Source organism: Balaenoptera ricei, chromosome 2 (assembly GCF_028023285.1).
Source record: "Balaenoptera ricei isolate mBalRic1 chromosome 2, mBalRic1.hap2, whole genome shotgun sequence".
Taxonomy (NCBI): Eukaryota; Metazoa; Chordata; class Mammalia; order Artiodactyla; family Balaenopteridae; genus Balaenoptera; species Balaenoptera ricei.
In genome coordinates this window covers 100,337,848-100,351,596 of record NC_082640.1, presented here as the reverse complement: position 1 = coordinate 100,351,596, position 13,749 = coordinate 100,337,848, and the positions used below count along the sequence as shown (strand labels likewise).

Sequence of the window (13,749 nt, the reverse complement as noted above, 5' to 3'; positions counted from 1 at the left end):
GCACTTTGCTAAATAAATATATGCAGGCATGGTAGTAACCAATGTTATTTCCTAGGCAACATAACCCTTTTGTTCACTTAAAGAATGCAATTTGGGATTATTTTTCAACCCTTGACAGGAAACTAGGGAAATATTTTTGGTAGTAAAGGGAAGAGCAACTTTTGGAACTTTCAAATCATCCTAGAGAACTGGTCTCCTGGTCCTTCCAGAATGAGGCGGCCCATGCTTATGACCAGGAGAAGGAGTGGGGTCCAGCCCACCGTGAGTCAGCACTCTGCCCACATTGGCTTGCAGCTAGCTGCCTTCTTCCTCCCCTGCCTCCAGTCGCTTGAACAAGCCTAGTAGCCTCAGACTGAATCATCTAGGCTTCTAACTGCTTCTGGTGACCCAGACAGCACACTCCACTCTTTGTGGGTGTGATCTGGTATTCCTCATACACTTTTATTTTTTTATTGAGGTATAACTGACGTATAACATTATATTAGTTTCAGGTGTACAACATAATGATTTGATGTTTGTATATATTGCGAAATGATCACCACAATAAGTCTAGTTAACATCTGTCACCACACAGTTATAAAATTTTTTTTCTTATGATAAGAACTTTTAAGATCTATTCTCTTAGCAACTTTCATATATGCAATACAGTATTAACGTAACATTAACATAACAGTCACCATGCTTGATATCTATGGAATATTATATATATATATATATATATATATATATATATATATATATATATATATACACACACACACACATACATACACACACACACATATAACACACACACACACACACACACACACACACACACACCACATTTTCTTTGCTTATTCATCCATTGATGAACACTCACGTGGCTTCCATGTCTGGGCTATTGTAAATAATGCTGCAGTGAATATGGGGGTGGAGATAACATTTTGAGTAAGTTTTTGTTTTCTTTGGATAAAATTCCATTTCTGAGTAGAAGTAGAATTGCTAGATCATTTTTGAGGAATCTCCACACTGTTTTCCGCAGTGTCTGCACCAATTTACATTCCCACCAACAGGGCATAGGGGTTTCCTTTTCTCTGCATCCTCACCAATACTTGTTACTTGTCTTTTTGATAATAGCCATGCTAACAGGTGTACAGTGATATCTCTTTGTGGTATTGATTTACATTTCTCTTGATTAGTGATGTTGAGCATCCTTTCATGTTTATTTTGGCCATCTGTATGTATTCTTTGGAAAACTGTCTAGTCATATCCTCTGCTCATTTTTCAATCAGATTGCTTTTTTGCTATTGAGTTGTGCAAGTTCTTATATATATTTTTGGATATTAACCCATATCAAATATATGATTTACAAATATTTTTCTCCTACTCAACATGTTGCCTTTTTCATTTTGTTGATGTTTCCTTTGCTGTGCAGAAGCTTTTTAGTTTGATACAGTCCCACTTGTTTATTTTTGCTTTTATTGCCTTTGCTTTTGGTGTCAAATCCCAACACTCAAGACTGATGTCAAGGAGCTTACTGCCTATGTTTTCTTCTAGGAGTTTTATGGTTTCAGGTCTTATATTCAAGTCATTAATCCATTTTGAGTTAATCCTCATACACTTTGTGACTGATTTTCTTTGTCAGGACCAAATAAGTGACTACAGGGCTTCCTAAGCAGGGTGATGGGTGTAGAACAGGCTTGCCTCAATGAGCCAGCAGACTGTAGGATTCACGTGACAGATTTTTTTTTAAAAAACTCTGCATAAGTAATACTTTTTTGCCATAAAAAAAGAAGTTAAGTCATACATACCACATACATACCACACCTGCACGCACGTGCACACACACAAAAATTCACTGATAGCCCCATCACCCATCAGCCTGAGAGAACCACTGTTAACATTTTGGTGTAGAATATTTCAGTTTGGTTTTTGTTTTTGTTTGTTTAATTCATGAGATCATCCTGAATATGCTTCATTTTACCTACTCTTTTAAAAAATTAATATATTGTGGACATTTTTCTATGTCATTAGATAAAAGAGTTAGATGACATAATTTTTAATAGCTGTGTAGTATCCTTCTGTAGTTTACTTAACTAATCACCCCTTTGTTGGTTATTTCAGGTATTTCTCAGTGTTTTGCTTTCTGGGCGAACTCACTAAATTATTCTCAAGGGGAGTGTCCGAAAAGCAAATCCTCAAAGATATTCTGCATAGCCTTATTTGTGGTCTGGTTTTTGTGTTAAAACCATCTAGTGTGCCTATAAAGTGGGGAAGCAGGTGGTCTTTGAGCTGATTCTCAGGCACCTGAACATCCTGGAGCTGCCTGAGCAGCTGGGTCAACCTAGGACACCCTCCAAGGTGGTCCTCAGAGGGCACCTGAAAGGATACGTCTCACCTTGGGGAGGCATGATGGGTTCTAAGAAGGTAGGGAGTCAAAGAGAGAACAGGAGCCCAGCACTGGGAGCAGATTCCAGGTAGAGAACAATCCCTCATGCACTCATTTACTCATGCATTCAACAAACAGGTGTTAAGGTCTCACTATATGTTAGGCACTGGGATAGATGCTAGAGGTACTCAAAAGATACAGTTCCTGTCCATGGCCTAGACAAGGGGGAGAGCTGGTGTTTAATATTTCACAAATGTCTCCTATTTCCTGCTTTATTTAGGGCCAATTGGACTGGTCAGTTTGCTCGTGGCCAAAGCAATGGGTGCATCTCAAGTGGTGGTGACTGGTAAGGTTTTCTTCTTTTTAAAGCTCCTTGGCATGGATGCAGCTGGGCCTACAGTTTTGGAGCAGGGGCATGAGACCTGTTCCCTGCCTGGAGTAGTGGGTTTCTAAAGAGACTCCTGCTCTTCTCTTCTGGGTTCCAGGGTTGAAAAGCCCCCCAGGAGATGACCAAGTCAGGGCTGAGGAGGAGACTCTTTTGAAGCTCCTGGGAGAGGGTGGCTGCTGCAGAGAAGAGGACCTGGCTCTTTATATGTGGACCTCAGATGCTTATACTGCCCACTTGGTCCTAAGAAGAGTTTCAGCCCTTGGTTTGTTTGACCAAGCTCAGAGGGTGTGTGTGCGTGTGTGTGTGTGATGTGGAGTTAGTGGGGTATGTGATGTATAAGAGGATGTTTATGTGTGAGGTGTGTGATATGAGTGAGAGACATGTACTCGTGTGTGTGAGGAGGGGTTCTCTGACAGGACATGTGGGTATGTGTGTATGGAGCAGCGTGGTATGTATGGAAGCGTGGGGGGTATAGTAGGGTGTGTGTGTGTGGAGAAGGCATCTGTGAGAGAGAATGTGTGTGTGTATAATGTATCTGAGAGAGTACGTGTGAGGAACGGTTATATGTGATAGTGTGTGGGTGAGCGTGTAGAGTTGTGTGCTGTATGGGGTGTTGTGGATATTTGAGGGGAGTGGGGATGCAGAAGGGTGTCATTGCGTGTTTTGTGTGAGAAGGTGAGAGGGTATGTGTGTAGCTGTGTAGAGCTGTGTGGTATGTATGGGGGTGTATGGGAATGTAGAAGGATGTGGATGTTTAAGAAGTTATCTAAGAGATTGTGTGTGAGGGTGTGTTTAGAGAGTATGTGTGTTGGGCTCAGTGACACCATCACTACACCAGAGCTTCCTTGCCATTGGAATCTGCACCTTCATTTGTTCTCCCTAATCCACCATCCAGTTTCTCAGTTTGAAAGAAACTTTTGTTCAACTTTAGATCTGTCAGCCTCTCGGTTGTCTAAAGCCAAGGAAGTTGGAGCTGATTTCCTCCTCCAGATCTCCAACGAGAGCCCTCAGGAAATTGCCAATAAAGTGGAAGGCCTGCTGGGGTGCAAGCCAGAAGTTACCATCGAGTGCACAGGGGTGGAGACCTCCATCCAGGCGGGCATATATGTGAGTGGAATAAGGGTAGCTAAGCTGGTAGGCAGCTTCAGGGAATCAGTGCAGGGCAGTGAACCAAGTAGGATTCCTAGGATCAAGCTTCTCCACTGATTTGCTATGTTGACCACCCCTCCCCCCACCAGATAATTCCTTGTTAACTGCTTTCTTAATCTCTCTTGTGGAGGTAGTGACATTTCCCTAACATCTTCATTGGGTTACTGTGAAGTTCAAACTAGGTAACAGATATACATGGGCCTTGAAAGATGTTAAGTGAACCATACCTTTAGGATGGGATTGCTGCTATGATCACATCTGTGATCATGAAAATAGTGCTCTTGGTAAAAAGAAATCAACAGGAGGAACAAGGAACCATGCCTTAGTTGAGTGTGGGAAATCCCTATCTTGTTTTATTGAGGAAAACTATAGTCTTTGATCCAAACTAACAGTTGTTAATTCGGTTAGTCACAAAGGTGACATGATATTTCAGGGTCACAGCTGTCTACTACTGTCCTTTCCCAGAACTAGGAACAGATAAGCTGCCAATACCTGATTTACCCCTCAGCAACCAACCAGTAATTTATGGGAAGTTGGAGGGGGAGGGGCAGGGAGGAATAGAATTGACAAATCAAAGTATGAGGAAAAGAAGGAAGAAAAGAATAAGAGCTAGATTCCGAGCTCTACTGTGGACCGTGTCCTCTGCTGTGTGCTTTATAAACATGATGCCCAATCTGCATAATAGCCCTGAAAATGAGTTCTCGTCTTCCACATTTTACAAGGAGAGCGGCCCAGTGACTCGCCTTGAGCGCACTGCTCCAGTGCCTGGGCTTTCCTTACTCCATCTGGCTCCTCCGGAGAGGAAGGGACAGAGGGGACAAGGAACCAGTGCTAGGGTGGGAGGGGCTGGGCTGGGGAGAGCATCGGTAGCTGCCACTGCTGGGCACTCCTGCCCTGTCTCCCAAACTGCTTTCCCACAGCAGCACATGCTTCTTCCTTCCTTCTGAGTCACAGCCAGTCACACACAAGGGCATTGTCCACCATACAAGACATTCTGGGAAAACCTGATCCCTCGAGCTGTGTGGCACGGCCCTCAAGCCTGGCACACCCAGGCAGAGCTGCCTTCCCCTCCTCCTACCAAGATGCATATGGCACCGGGGGCCAAGGAAGCAGCGGGAGAAGCCAGGAGCAGGTGCCACTTTTGCCCTAACCTTGTTCCAGCTGGAATCAGCCAGCTCTCTGCTCCACTGTCCGAGACAGTCAGTGGTCACCATGTGGGAAGGGGCAAAGAGAAACCAAAACCCAGAGGGCGATGGGTCTGTGTGTCATCAGTGGAGCTATGTTCGACCCATGGCAGGTCTTGGGTTCCTGCCTCGTGCCTGGCTTTGTGCCAGACACCTCGAGGGCTTGACCAGTAAGGTGCGTCTACTGTCTTCAAGTTGTCAGCAGGTCAGTGACCCCCACTCAAGAGAGAGGCAGTAAAAGACGTGGCTTCCTAGTGCAAGTCCTTCCTTCCTCTTGTGCCCTGCCTGGAGGGCATCTGAGAACAAGTTGATATCTCCAACTGTTGATGGTGGGGGCCCAGTTGCCAGGCTACCTGAGGTGGGCGTGGAGGTAAATGTGACCCAAGGGCCTTATGAAGCCTGAAGCCAGTGCCTGTCCAGAGTGGGGAGTGGAGCATCATGCATGACAGGTGCTGTAGAATGCTGCAGGTCACTCTGCCAAGGGGCAGGTTAGGTGGAGGCACCTTATGGACATACCTGAGAGTCACCTTTCTGCCATGTGATGTCTAGATAATGTTCGTGAGGAGACATAGCAAATGCTTAGGGTAGAATTGATGTCATCTCCTTGGTGTGGAAGTCACAACAACAAAACAGTGGTCTGAGATTTCCTTTGCCTGTGGTCAGTAAGCTACTGGCCTCCTGGCAGCCTGGGATGACCAGTTTGGAAGAGGTTCCTCTTCCTCCTTACCAGGTGGAGAGGAAGTGCTGAATGGGCAGCAGTTTTCCTGGAAATTTTCTCAGTGTATTCTGTGGCTCCCTCACGATTCTGAACCCCTCCCCCAACACTTTTCCAATGAGGACAGCAATGTTTTTCAGTTGAGAGATACCCTCCCCCTTACTGACAGTGTTTATATGTCACAGGTGACTTGTAAGTGACTGCGCGCCAATAAAAACAGAAAACGTGCCAAACGTTGAGCCCATCCTAGTGCCAGCCACTGTGACTGTCACCCCTAAGAGCCCTGCTGAGGGGGAGGCATCGTCCTATTCTCACACATGAGGAACCCATGGCTGAGAGAGCACCGTCTAGGGTCCCAGAGCTCAAAAGTACAAATGCTGGGAGTCACCGCCACACTACAGGCCTCTCTCCAGGGTGTATCCTTCCCCTCGGCGGAGGTAGAAGCTGTGATGTTTGCTGTCTTACTGCTCCATTGTTTAGCACTTAGAATGGTCCCAGTAAGTGCTTTCTGCTGTTAACTGTAATGAAAACTTAGCATGAATGAATTGTCCATTTTTCTGTCCCTCACAGCATTGAGCACAATGACCCCCCAAAATCTCTGAAGCAGGCCTAGCACTCATGTGAAGTTATGTGGAGATTGTCAGGGAAAATTTTGCTCTCTGCCCGCTCAAAGAGGAAACTGATGAATCCATTATGACTGATGCCGTTGGGTGAATGTCTCTGGAACAAAAATTTCTAATTGCCAGCCTGCACATATAAGGCAGTTTTTAAACCACAGAAGTCCTATAGCCCTCCCCATTGGTATAGTACTTGGTAGTTTTTTTTTTTTTTTTACCAAGAAGGTGGTCCCTTAGAGGTTTGACACTCTGTCTTGTGGGGAGCACTCTGGAGGAGGAAGTGGCTGACACCAACATCTGGTACTGAATTAGTAAAGCTTTTTTTTTCTTCTTAATTATTATTTTTTTTAAATTTCATTTATTTTATTTTTGCTGTGTTGCATCTTTGTTGCCTCATGCACGCTTCTCTCTGGTTGCGGCGAGCGGGGGCTACTCTTCGTTGCGGTGCGCGGGCTTCTCATTGTGGTGGCTTCTCTTGTTGTGGAGCACGGGTTCTAGGCACGTGGGCTTCAGTTGCTGTGGCACTTGGGCTCAGTACTTGTGGCTCACAGGCTCTAGAGCACAGGCTCAGTAGTTGTGGCACACGGGCTTAGTTGCTCCGCGGCATGTGGGATCTTCCCGGACCAGGGCTCCAACCCGTGTCCCCTGCATTGGCAGGCGGATTCTTAACCACTGCACCACCAGAGATGCCCCCTGAATTAGTAAATCTTTGAAAGATGCTCAGTGGCTGCTGAAGGGTCAGCGTTGGTTGTAGGGGAGATTCTCATTGCTCTCTGGAGAACCTTTGCTGTTTCCTGGGATGTTGTGGACAGCAGAAGATGCTCCCACTGTGCCTCTGCTGGTAAGTGTATTATTTCAGGATCTTTAAAGGAGACATTGTTTACTCTGCTGCTCTGTTGAGTTTGGTTAACATGCTGAAGAGTCCAGCAGTATAGAAAGAGTCATACTCTCTGAAATTTTTGGTTACGTACCTGTTTGTATGGCAACAGTGCTACTGTGAGTGGGGTCTGCATTTTCTCATCTTCTTGGTTTTCTTGTTCTTACCTCTTCTTCAGGCCACTCAATCTGGTGGGACACTGGTGCTTGTGGGGCTGGGCTCTGAGATGACCAGTGTGCCCCTAGTGCACGCAGCTACCAGGGAGGTGGACATCAAGGGTGTGTTTCGATACTGCAACACGTGAGTATGTTTTGGGTGAGCCAGGGTGGCGAGTGGCCAGCAAGTCCAGGGAAGGCCCTACGTGGCCTCTGGGACCAAGAGTCTCTGCCTGTTTATTCAGGAGGGGCACTCCCGGGCCACACTGACGGCCGTGCGTTACAATAAGGATCCAAAGATAGAGCATTCACTTGTGGTTAAAGAATGGGAGGGCAGAGCTGACAGGGCTGTAGGGAAAGAGGGAGGGAGGGGGATTTTTGAAACATGCTCTTCTTGGATATCTGCCACTCATTGCCTAGGCCCTCTCTTTTCCATTTCTTTAAGTGGCCAGATCTCCATTTTCCCCCTTTAAAGGGAAGAAGGAGAGAAACAGGACAACCGCAAGAACTCAAGTTCCTTGGTTCTCACTCCAGGTCCCCAGGTTCCACCCTGGGAAGTGAGAGGGTCTTAATAAATCCCACCTCATGTTCTGTGGGTCCATCCTCTCCCCTGCTGGGGCACTCTGTCCAGGACCACCTTCCCCACCAGTGGCCCTTTCTCCCATCTTTAGAGTCTGTAACCATTCCCTCAGCAGAGTGCTAGTTTTCCAGTAAACTCTGCCAAGCCAAGCTGCTAAAGGGTATGATTGGATCATCCTGGGCTTCCCCACTGAAGGCTTATCTGCCTTTTCACAGTGGCTTCCATATCCCTTATGCCTTCATGCCAAAGGAATTCTAGGCTTCATGGCAGACATTGCAGACGGGCAGGGGACATTTGGGAACAGACTCTGTACTCCTGAATTATAAGTCATAAGATCCTTTCCACCATTGTTGGCCTGTAGAAGTGACCTTGCAGAACCACAGAGCTACAAACAAATGTAGCCAAACTTATCTTGTGCTGGGTAGTTTTGGGGACCTCCCTCTTTCCTCCTGAAGGTTGAGTGTGATGCTTGTGATCTTTTCCAGATGGCCGATGGCGATTTCAATGCTTGCATCAAAGTCTGTGAATGTAAAGCCCTTGGTCACCCATCGGTTTCCTCTGGAGAAAGCTCTGGAGGCCTTTGAAACATCCAAAAAGGGACTGGGGTTGAAAGTCATGATCAAGTGCGACCCCAAGGACCAGAATCCATGATATGAATTGGGCTCTGTCCTTGTCCCCACTCTCAGCATCTTGGGGTTGAGTGGTTGGCTGGGCAGTGGTGGAAATTTCTTTTGAGTAGTAAGAATAATTAAAATAATTCATTATTAAAAGAGAGCCTTACACAGAGGAGTTGGTGTGCCTTAAAAACACAAGTAGGGGGACTTCCCTGGTGGCGCACTAGTTAAGAATCTGCCTGCCAATGCAGGGGACACGGGTTCAAGCCCTGGTCCGGGAAGATCCCACATGCTGCAGAGCAACAAAGCCTGTGTGCCACAACTACTGAGCCTGCGCTCTAGAGCCCACAAGCCACAACTACTGAGCCCACATGCCACAACTACTGAAGCCCGTGCACCTAGAGCCCATGCTCCACAACAAGAGAAGCCACTGCAATGAGAAGCCTGCGCACTGCAACGAAGACCCAACGCAGCCAAAAATAAATAAATTAATTAAAAAACAAACAAACAAACAAACACAAGTAGGGAGGGACTTCCCTGGCGACGCAGTGGTTAAGAATCTGCCTGCCAGTGTAGGGGACACGGGTTCGATCCCTGGTCTGGGAAGATCCCACATGCTGCGGAGCAAGTAAGTCCGTGCACCACAACTACTGAGCCTGCGCTCTAGAGCGCACGAGCTACAACTACTGAGCCCACGTGCTGCAACTACTGAAGCCCATGTGCCTAGAGCCCGTGCTCCACAACAAGAGAAGCCACCGCAATGAGAAGCCTGTGCACTGCAACGAAGAGTAGCCCCCGCTCGCCGCAACTAGAGAAAAACCCGTGTGCAGCAACAAAGACCCAGTGCAGCCAAAATAAATAAATAAATAAATATTTTTAAAAAGAAACACACAGGTAGGGAGAATTTGGGGGAACTTGTAGCCAGAATGACCTGTTTGTGCTGATCAAAGTTCGGCAAGTAGAGCAGAGCTTGGCAGGTAGGTGCCGGAACTCCCCTTCTTCCTGGAGTGCCTGGAAGTTGAGTAAGGAAAGAAATCTACCCATTGGGTTCCTGGTTCTACTGTGACTGTGGCCAGATGGGGGAATGGGGGCTCAGTTATGAAGAGACCATTTACAGCTTTATCAAGACTTAACTGGCCCAGAACCTGATTTTCACAAAAGTCTGCAGCTCAGGGTTGGGGATGAAAGGTTGTGAACAGTTTTACTTTAGGACACAGTGCTTCTAGACATAAGTGCTATTTGGTATGATGATAAAAGGAGAATAAGGGACTCTAGGATAATTTAAAAACCAAGCAAATAAAACTGAAATCCCATGTGAGATACAGCTAGCTTGCATCTCTCAAATGTAGAAATAGACAAGGAACTTTTCAGCGCTGCTTGAAGAATTGCCTCTTCAACTCTTGAGAATTCTGTGTAACTTATTTTGCAAGGTGAAGAATTGCCTTCCCAACGCGCCACACCCCCACTCTTCTGCATGTTCAGAGGCAGCCACTGCCGGCTCCTTTGTCACTAGGCAACCAGGAGGCGCCTACCTAAGGACAGCCACGGGGAGTCCTCATGGGAGACCTTAAATCACGCTTCTGACTAGCCCAGGAGGTTTTGGTCAGTACATCTGTCTTACCCACCCCACAGGGTTAGCATGCCCTCCTAGGCTCAAAGCTCACTGATGATTATTAGACAATCTGTTTAGTTCCGGTCATTATGAGGGAAAAACCTTTTCCCTTCTCAGAGCCAGTTAAGGGTCTTTGTACCTTTCTTTGAATGATAGTTCCAACCTTGTCTATTTTAATCATGGGGTTTTCCTGGGTAAGATTTGGATCCAAATCACATCATGCCATTTGTGACTTTGAGATTACTAGTCAAGAATGAGGATATAGTAGCTGTGACATGACTTGGGCTGCAGTCTAATCCCTCACTTCTGCCGGGGGTGGAGGGTGAGTTTGAAGAAGTTCTGGTTTTCTTGTGACCAGGGAAGGCTGTAACCAGTGCCTGGGATTCCTCAAATTGGTTTGGGTAATAAATTCTGCTTGTAGTACTCGACTGCTGCCACCATTTGTGGCCCTGTTTAGGGAGGAATCGACTTAGGTTACCCATTTCACAAAAGGAAGCATCTGGGATTTTTGAGAGTGATGCATTTTCTGCATCAAGTACAATTTTCATTGACTGTTGAAATTGTACTTTAATGATCTCTAATCCTCACAGCAAGCCAAATATAATTACTTTACAACTAAGGAAATAGAGAAATCAAGTAACTTGCTCAAGATCACACACTGCTTTTCTTTTCTCATGTTTTCTTTGGAGGAGGGTGGGATCTTGAGTCCACACACAACACATACACACACTCAAGAGCCGCACTGCTTCCTTCTCTGCGTCCTGTTTAGGTAGGGCCAAACTTGCCAGCTCCCTTCTCTTGAAACTCTTTCCAGCTCAGTGATGCCCAAAGTTCCTTGAATGTGGAATGAGAAAGACTCTTCCCTTTCTAGATTGGAAGTCTTCCAGTAGAAATGCCCCTAAAGGAGGTGGACTCACTATGTTAAATTCACGAGTAGCCACTCTTCCTCTGATTGTGATTTGGTGGAGGGAGGAAGCCACTGAACCTGATAAAGAGGAGTTGCAGTGGGGACTCCTGGAAAGGTAGGGCTATCAAGGACAAAAAACATGTGACACATTTCACAACGGTGATTGGGCTGGATCTTCTAAGTCAGTGTCTTGGAGCTTCCACTCCCTGGCCTGTTAAATGGGCTTCATGATACCTCCATGAGGGCAATTACAAAGAGTGAATGGGCTGATTGAAAACAGCAGTTCAGGGAACACTTTCCATTTCCAAATGCCCCCACACTCTCAACCTTCTGTGATGTTTCACAGCTTCCCAAGCACGGGCAGAGAGCGTGGTTGGTGGGAGAGGAAGTGGTGTGAGCTGCCAGCAAGTCATCCAGGTGGCGAGAGGGAGTGGAACTAAGCTGGCCCTGGGACTCCCCCATCTCTGCTTCCTTGCTCAGATGTTCCCTCCACTGTTTGGAAGGGGCTGCAGGAAGCCCAGGAATTCAGTTCTCTCGCTACCTCCACTAAGTGTTCAGTAAATGTTGATTCAGTGAATCAGTTCCGGAAACAAGAATATGAATTCCCCACGAGCTCCCCAAGCTTGGGTGGCTTTGCCGGCCTTTGTGTGCTCTGTCACTCATGTGGCAGCAGTCAGTACTGAGAACCCCACCCAGCCAGCCCTCCCAGCTTGGGTGGAGAGCTGGGAAGAAGAATCCTGCAGGCAGACTAGAGGGTGCAAGGGGGAGGCTGCCCCACAGACGTCAAAGGAGAGAGGGGACACAGCTCCAGCCACTTCCTCTTGCCATCCACATTTGGCTACAGTGGATGTTGATATGAAGTCACTTCTGGATCCCCAGTCCCTGGTCCTCAGGCCATCCCAGTCGCATTTCTGTGTAGCACAGTCTTACCTCTTCCTTCCTGGTTCCTATTTTGCTCCCATTGGGAGAGCAAAGGAGGCCCATGGGAACTTGGTTGGGCCAGAGGGTAGGAGTGGGGGAGACAGATAGGATTTATTGGATATTTGCCTTTTCCCAGAACTGTCCTCTGCACATGATCTAAGTCTGAGTTTGGAGTACAGAAGCCAAAATATAGGACCCACATCCCTGGGTAGTAGTCAGGTCTCCAACTTCGCTGTCCGCCTCCACACACTGAGGTCCTTGAGGGCTCAGGGAGGGCAGCAGTGAAGTGGTTTGGCCAGGAGCTCATCACCCAAGGGAAGTGCTTCGAAGACAGCAGATGTTCTCTGGTGCAGCCACTGCTGTACTGAAGCAGCACAACAATACTCCCACAGCCTCCACTTCTCACTCCTGGCTTTCCTCTCTTAAAGCCTTGGCTGAGTCAGATACTGAGTTCCTTCCTTGGGCACCTGAAAGTGGTACAGGATGTATGCAAGGTGTTCCTGCCAAGAGATTTCTCAGTGGATCTCACCGTCAGTGGGAGCTTCTTGGCGGTGATGAGTTGGAGAGAAGCCTCTGTCCTCTGGGCTCTAAGGTATGATCCTCAGGGGGTTTGCACGCCCAGAGCTGGGCCTGGGGAGGTCTGGCCCCATCAGTGACTTCCCTGTGTGTGATCACCAGTTGGCCTTTCTGTGGTACATGTAGGACTGCAGGCAGGGGCACAGCCTGGCTGGGGGTGGGGGAGCCCAGCAGTTCATCCATAGTGAGGAGGGAGCTGTGGGAAGAAGGTGGGCCTGGGCCAAAGGTGGGCCTGTTCTGGGTCTAGCACCACTGAGGCACAGTGGCGGAGTAGCTCCCTTGGGGCCAGCTCCAGGCTTCAGGTGGGTGATGCTGAAGTCCCGTGGGTCCTGCCCTGACCTCACAGCTCTGTATGCACTTGGCTGCCAGCTACAGGCCCCCTTGGGTTCCCCAGTCTGGGACACCTCTCGCACAGCCCTGTCTCAGCTCCTCCTCCCTGGCAGGAATCCCAAGAGGCTCCTAGGGTCAGCTGTTTGCAGTGCCCTAGTCACTAGGAGATGACGGTAACTGAACTTTCCCTTATCACACAAGGTTGTACATTGATAAGAAAATAAAGTCAGATAAGTAAAAAAAAAGAGAAAACCAGCCATATGTGTTCTCCAAGCATGCTATTAAGTTGGAGTACTTCCTTCCAACTCCCCACCCCATGCATTTCTATACATATAAAACATGTACATGTATTTATAATCAGAAATGGGAATATATTTTACTTGACTTTTTTCCCCTTTTCACCCATAACAGATAAGGACTTTTTTAACCATCACAATTCTCATTAATGAAATTAACACTTTCTTCTAATCATCTAACACCCAATAAATCCAAGTGCAACTTTCCCTAGTTATTTAAAAAAAAAAAAAGACCTTTTCCACTTGGTTTGCCTGAGTCAGGATCCAGACACATTGCACGTGGTTGATATGTCTCTTTTCTTTGACTTTTTTTTTTTTTTTTTTTTTTAGTGAGTTGGTCTCTTTTTTTTTTTTTTTAATTTATTTTTGGCTGCACTGGGTCTTCGTTGCTCTGCGCGGGCTTTCTCTAGTTGCGGTGAGCAGGGTCTACTCTTCATTGCGGTGCTCGGGCTTCTCA

The 13,749-nt window shown here is 47.0% G+C and overlaps 1 protein-coding gene across 1 annotated transcript in view; it reads left to right on the top strand.

The window, feature by feature from the left end:
• The window catches only part of SORD (sorbitol dehydrogenase), a 35,022-nt gene extending 26,204 nt beyond the window's left edge, over positions 1–8,818 (top strand). Inside the window, exons 6-9 of the mRNA XM_059915560.1 lie at positions 2,652–2,717; positions 3,691–3,866; positions 7,480–7,601; positions 8,522–8,818. Of these exons, the coding sequence (XP_059771543.1) occupies positions 2,652–2,717; positions 3,691–3,866; positions 7,480–7,601; positions 8,522–8,687 (530 nt within the window). The 3' untranslated portion in view covers positions 8,688–8,818. The remainder of the gene's footprint in view (positions 1–2,651; positions 2,718–3,690; positions 3,867–7,479; positions 7,602–8,521) is intronic.
• The last annotated feature ends 4,931 nt before the right edge of the window (positions 8,819–13,749 follow it).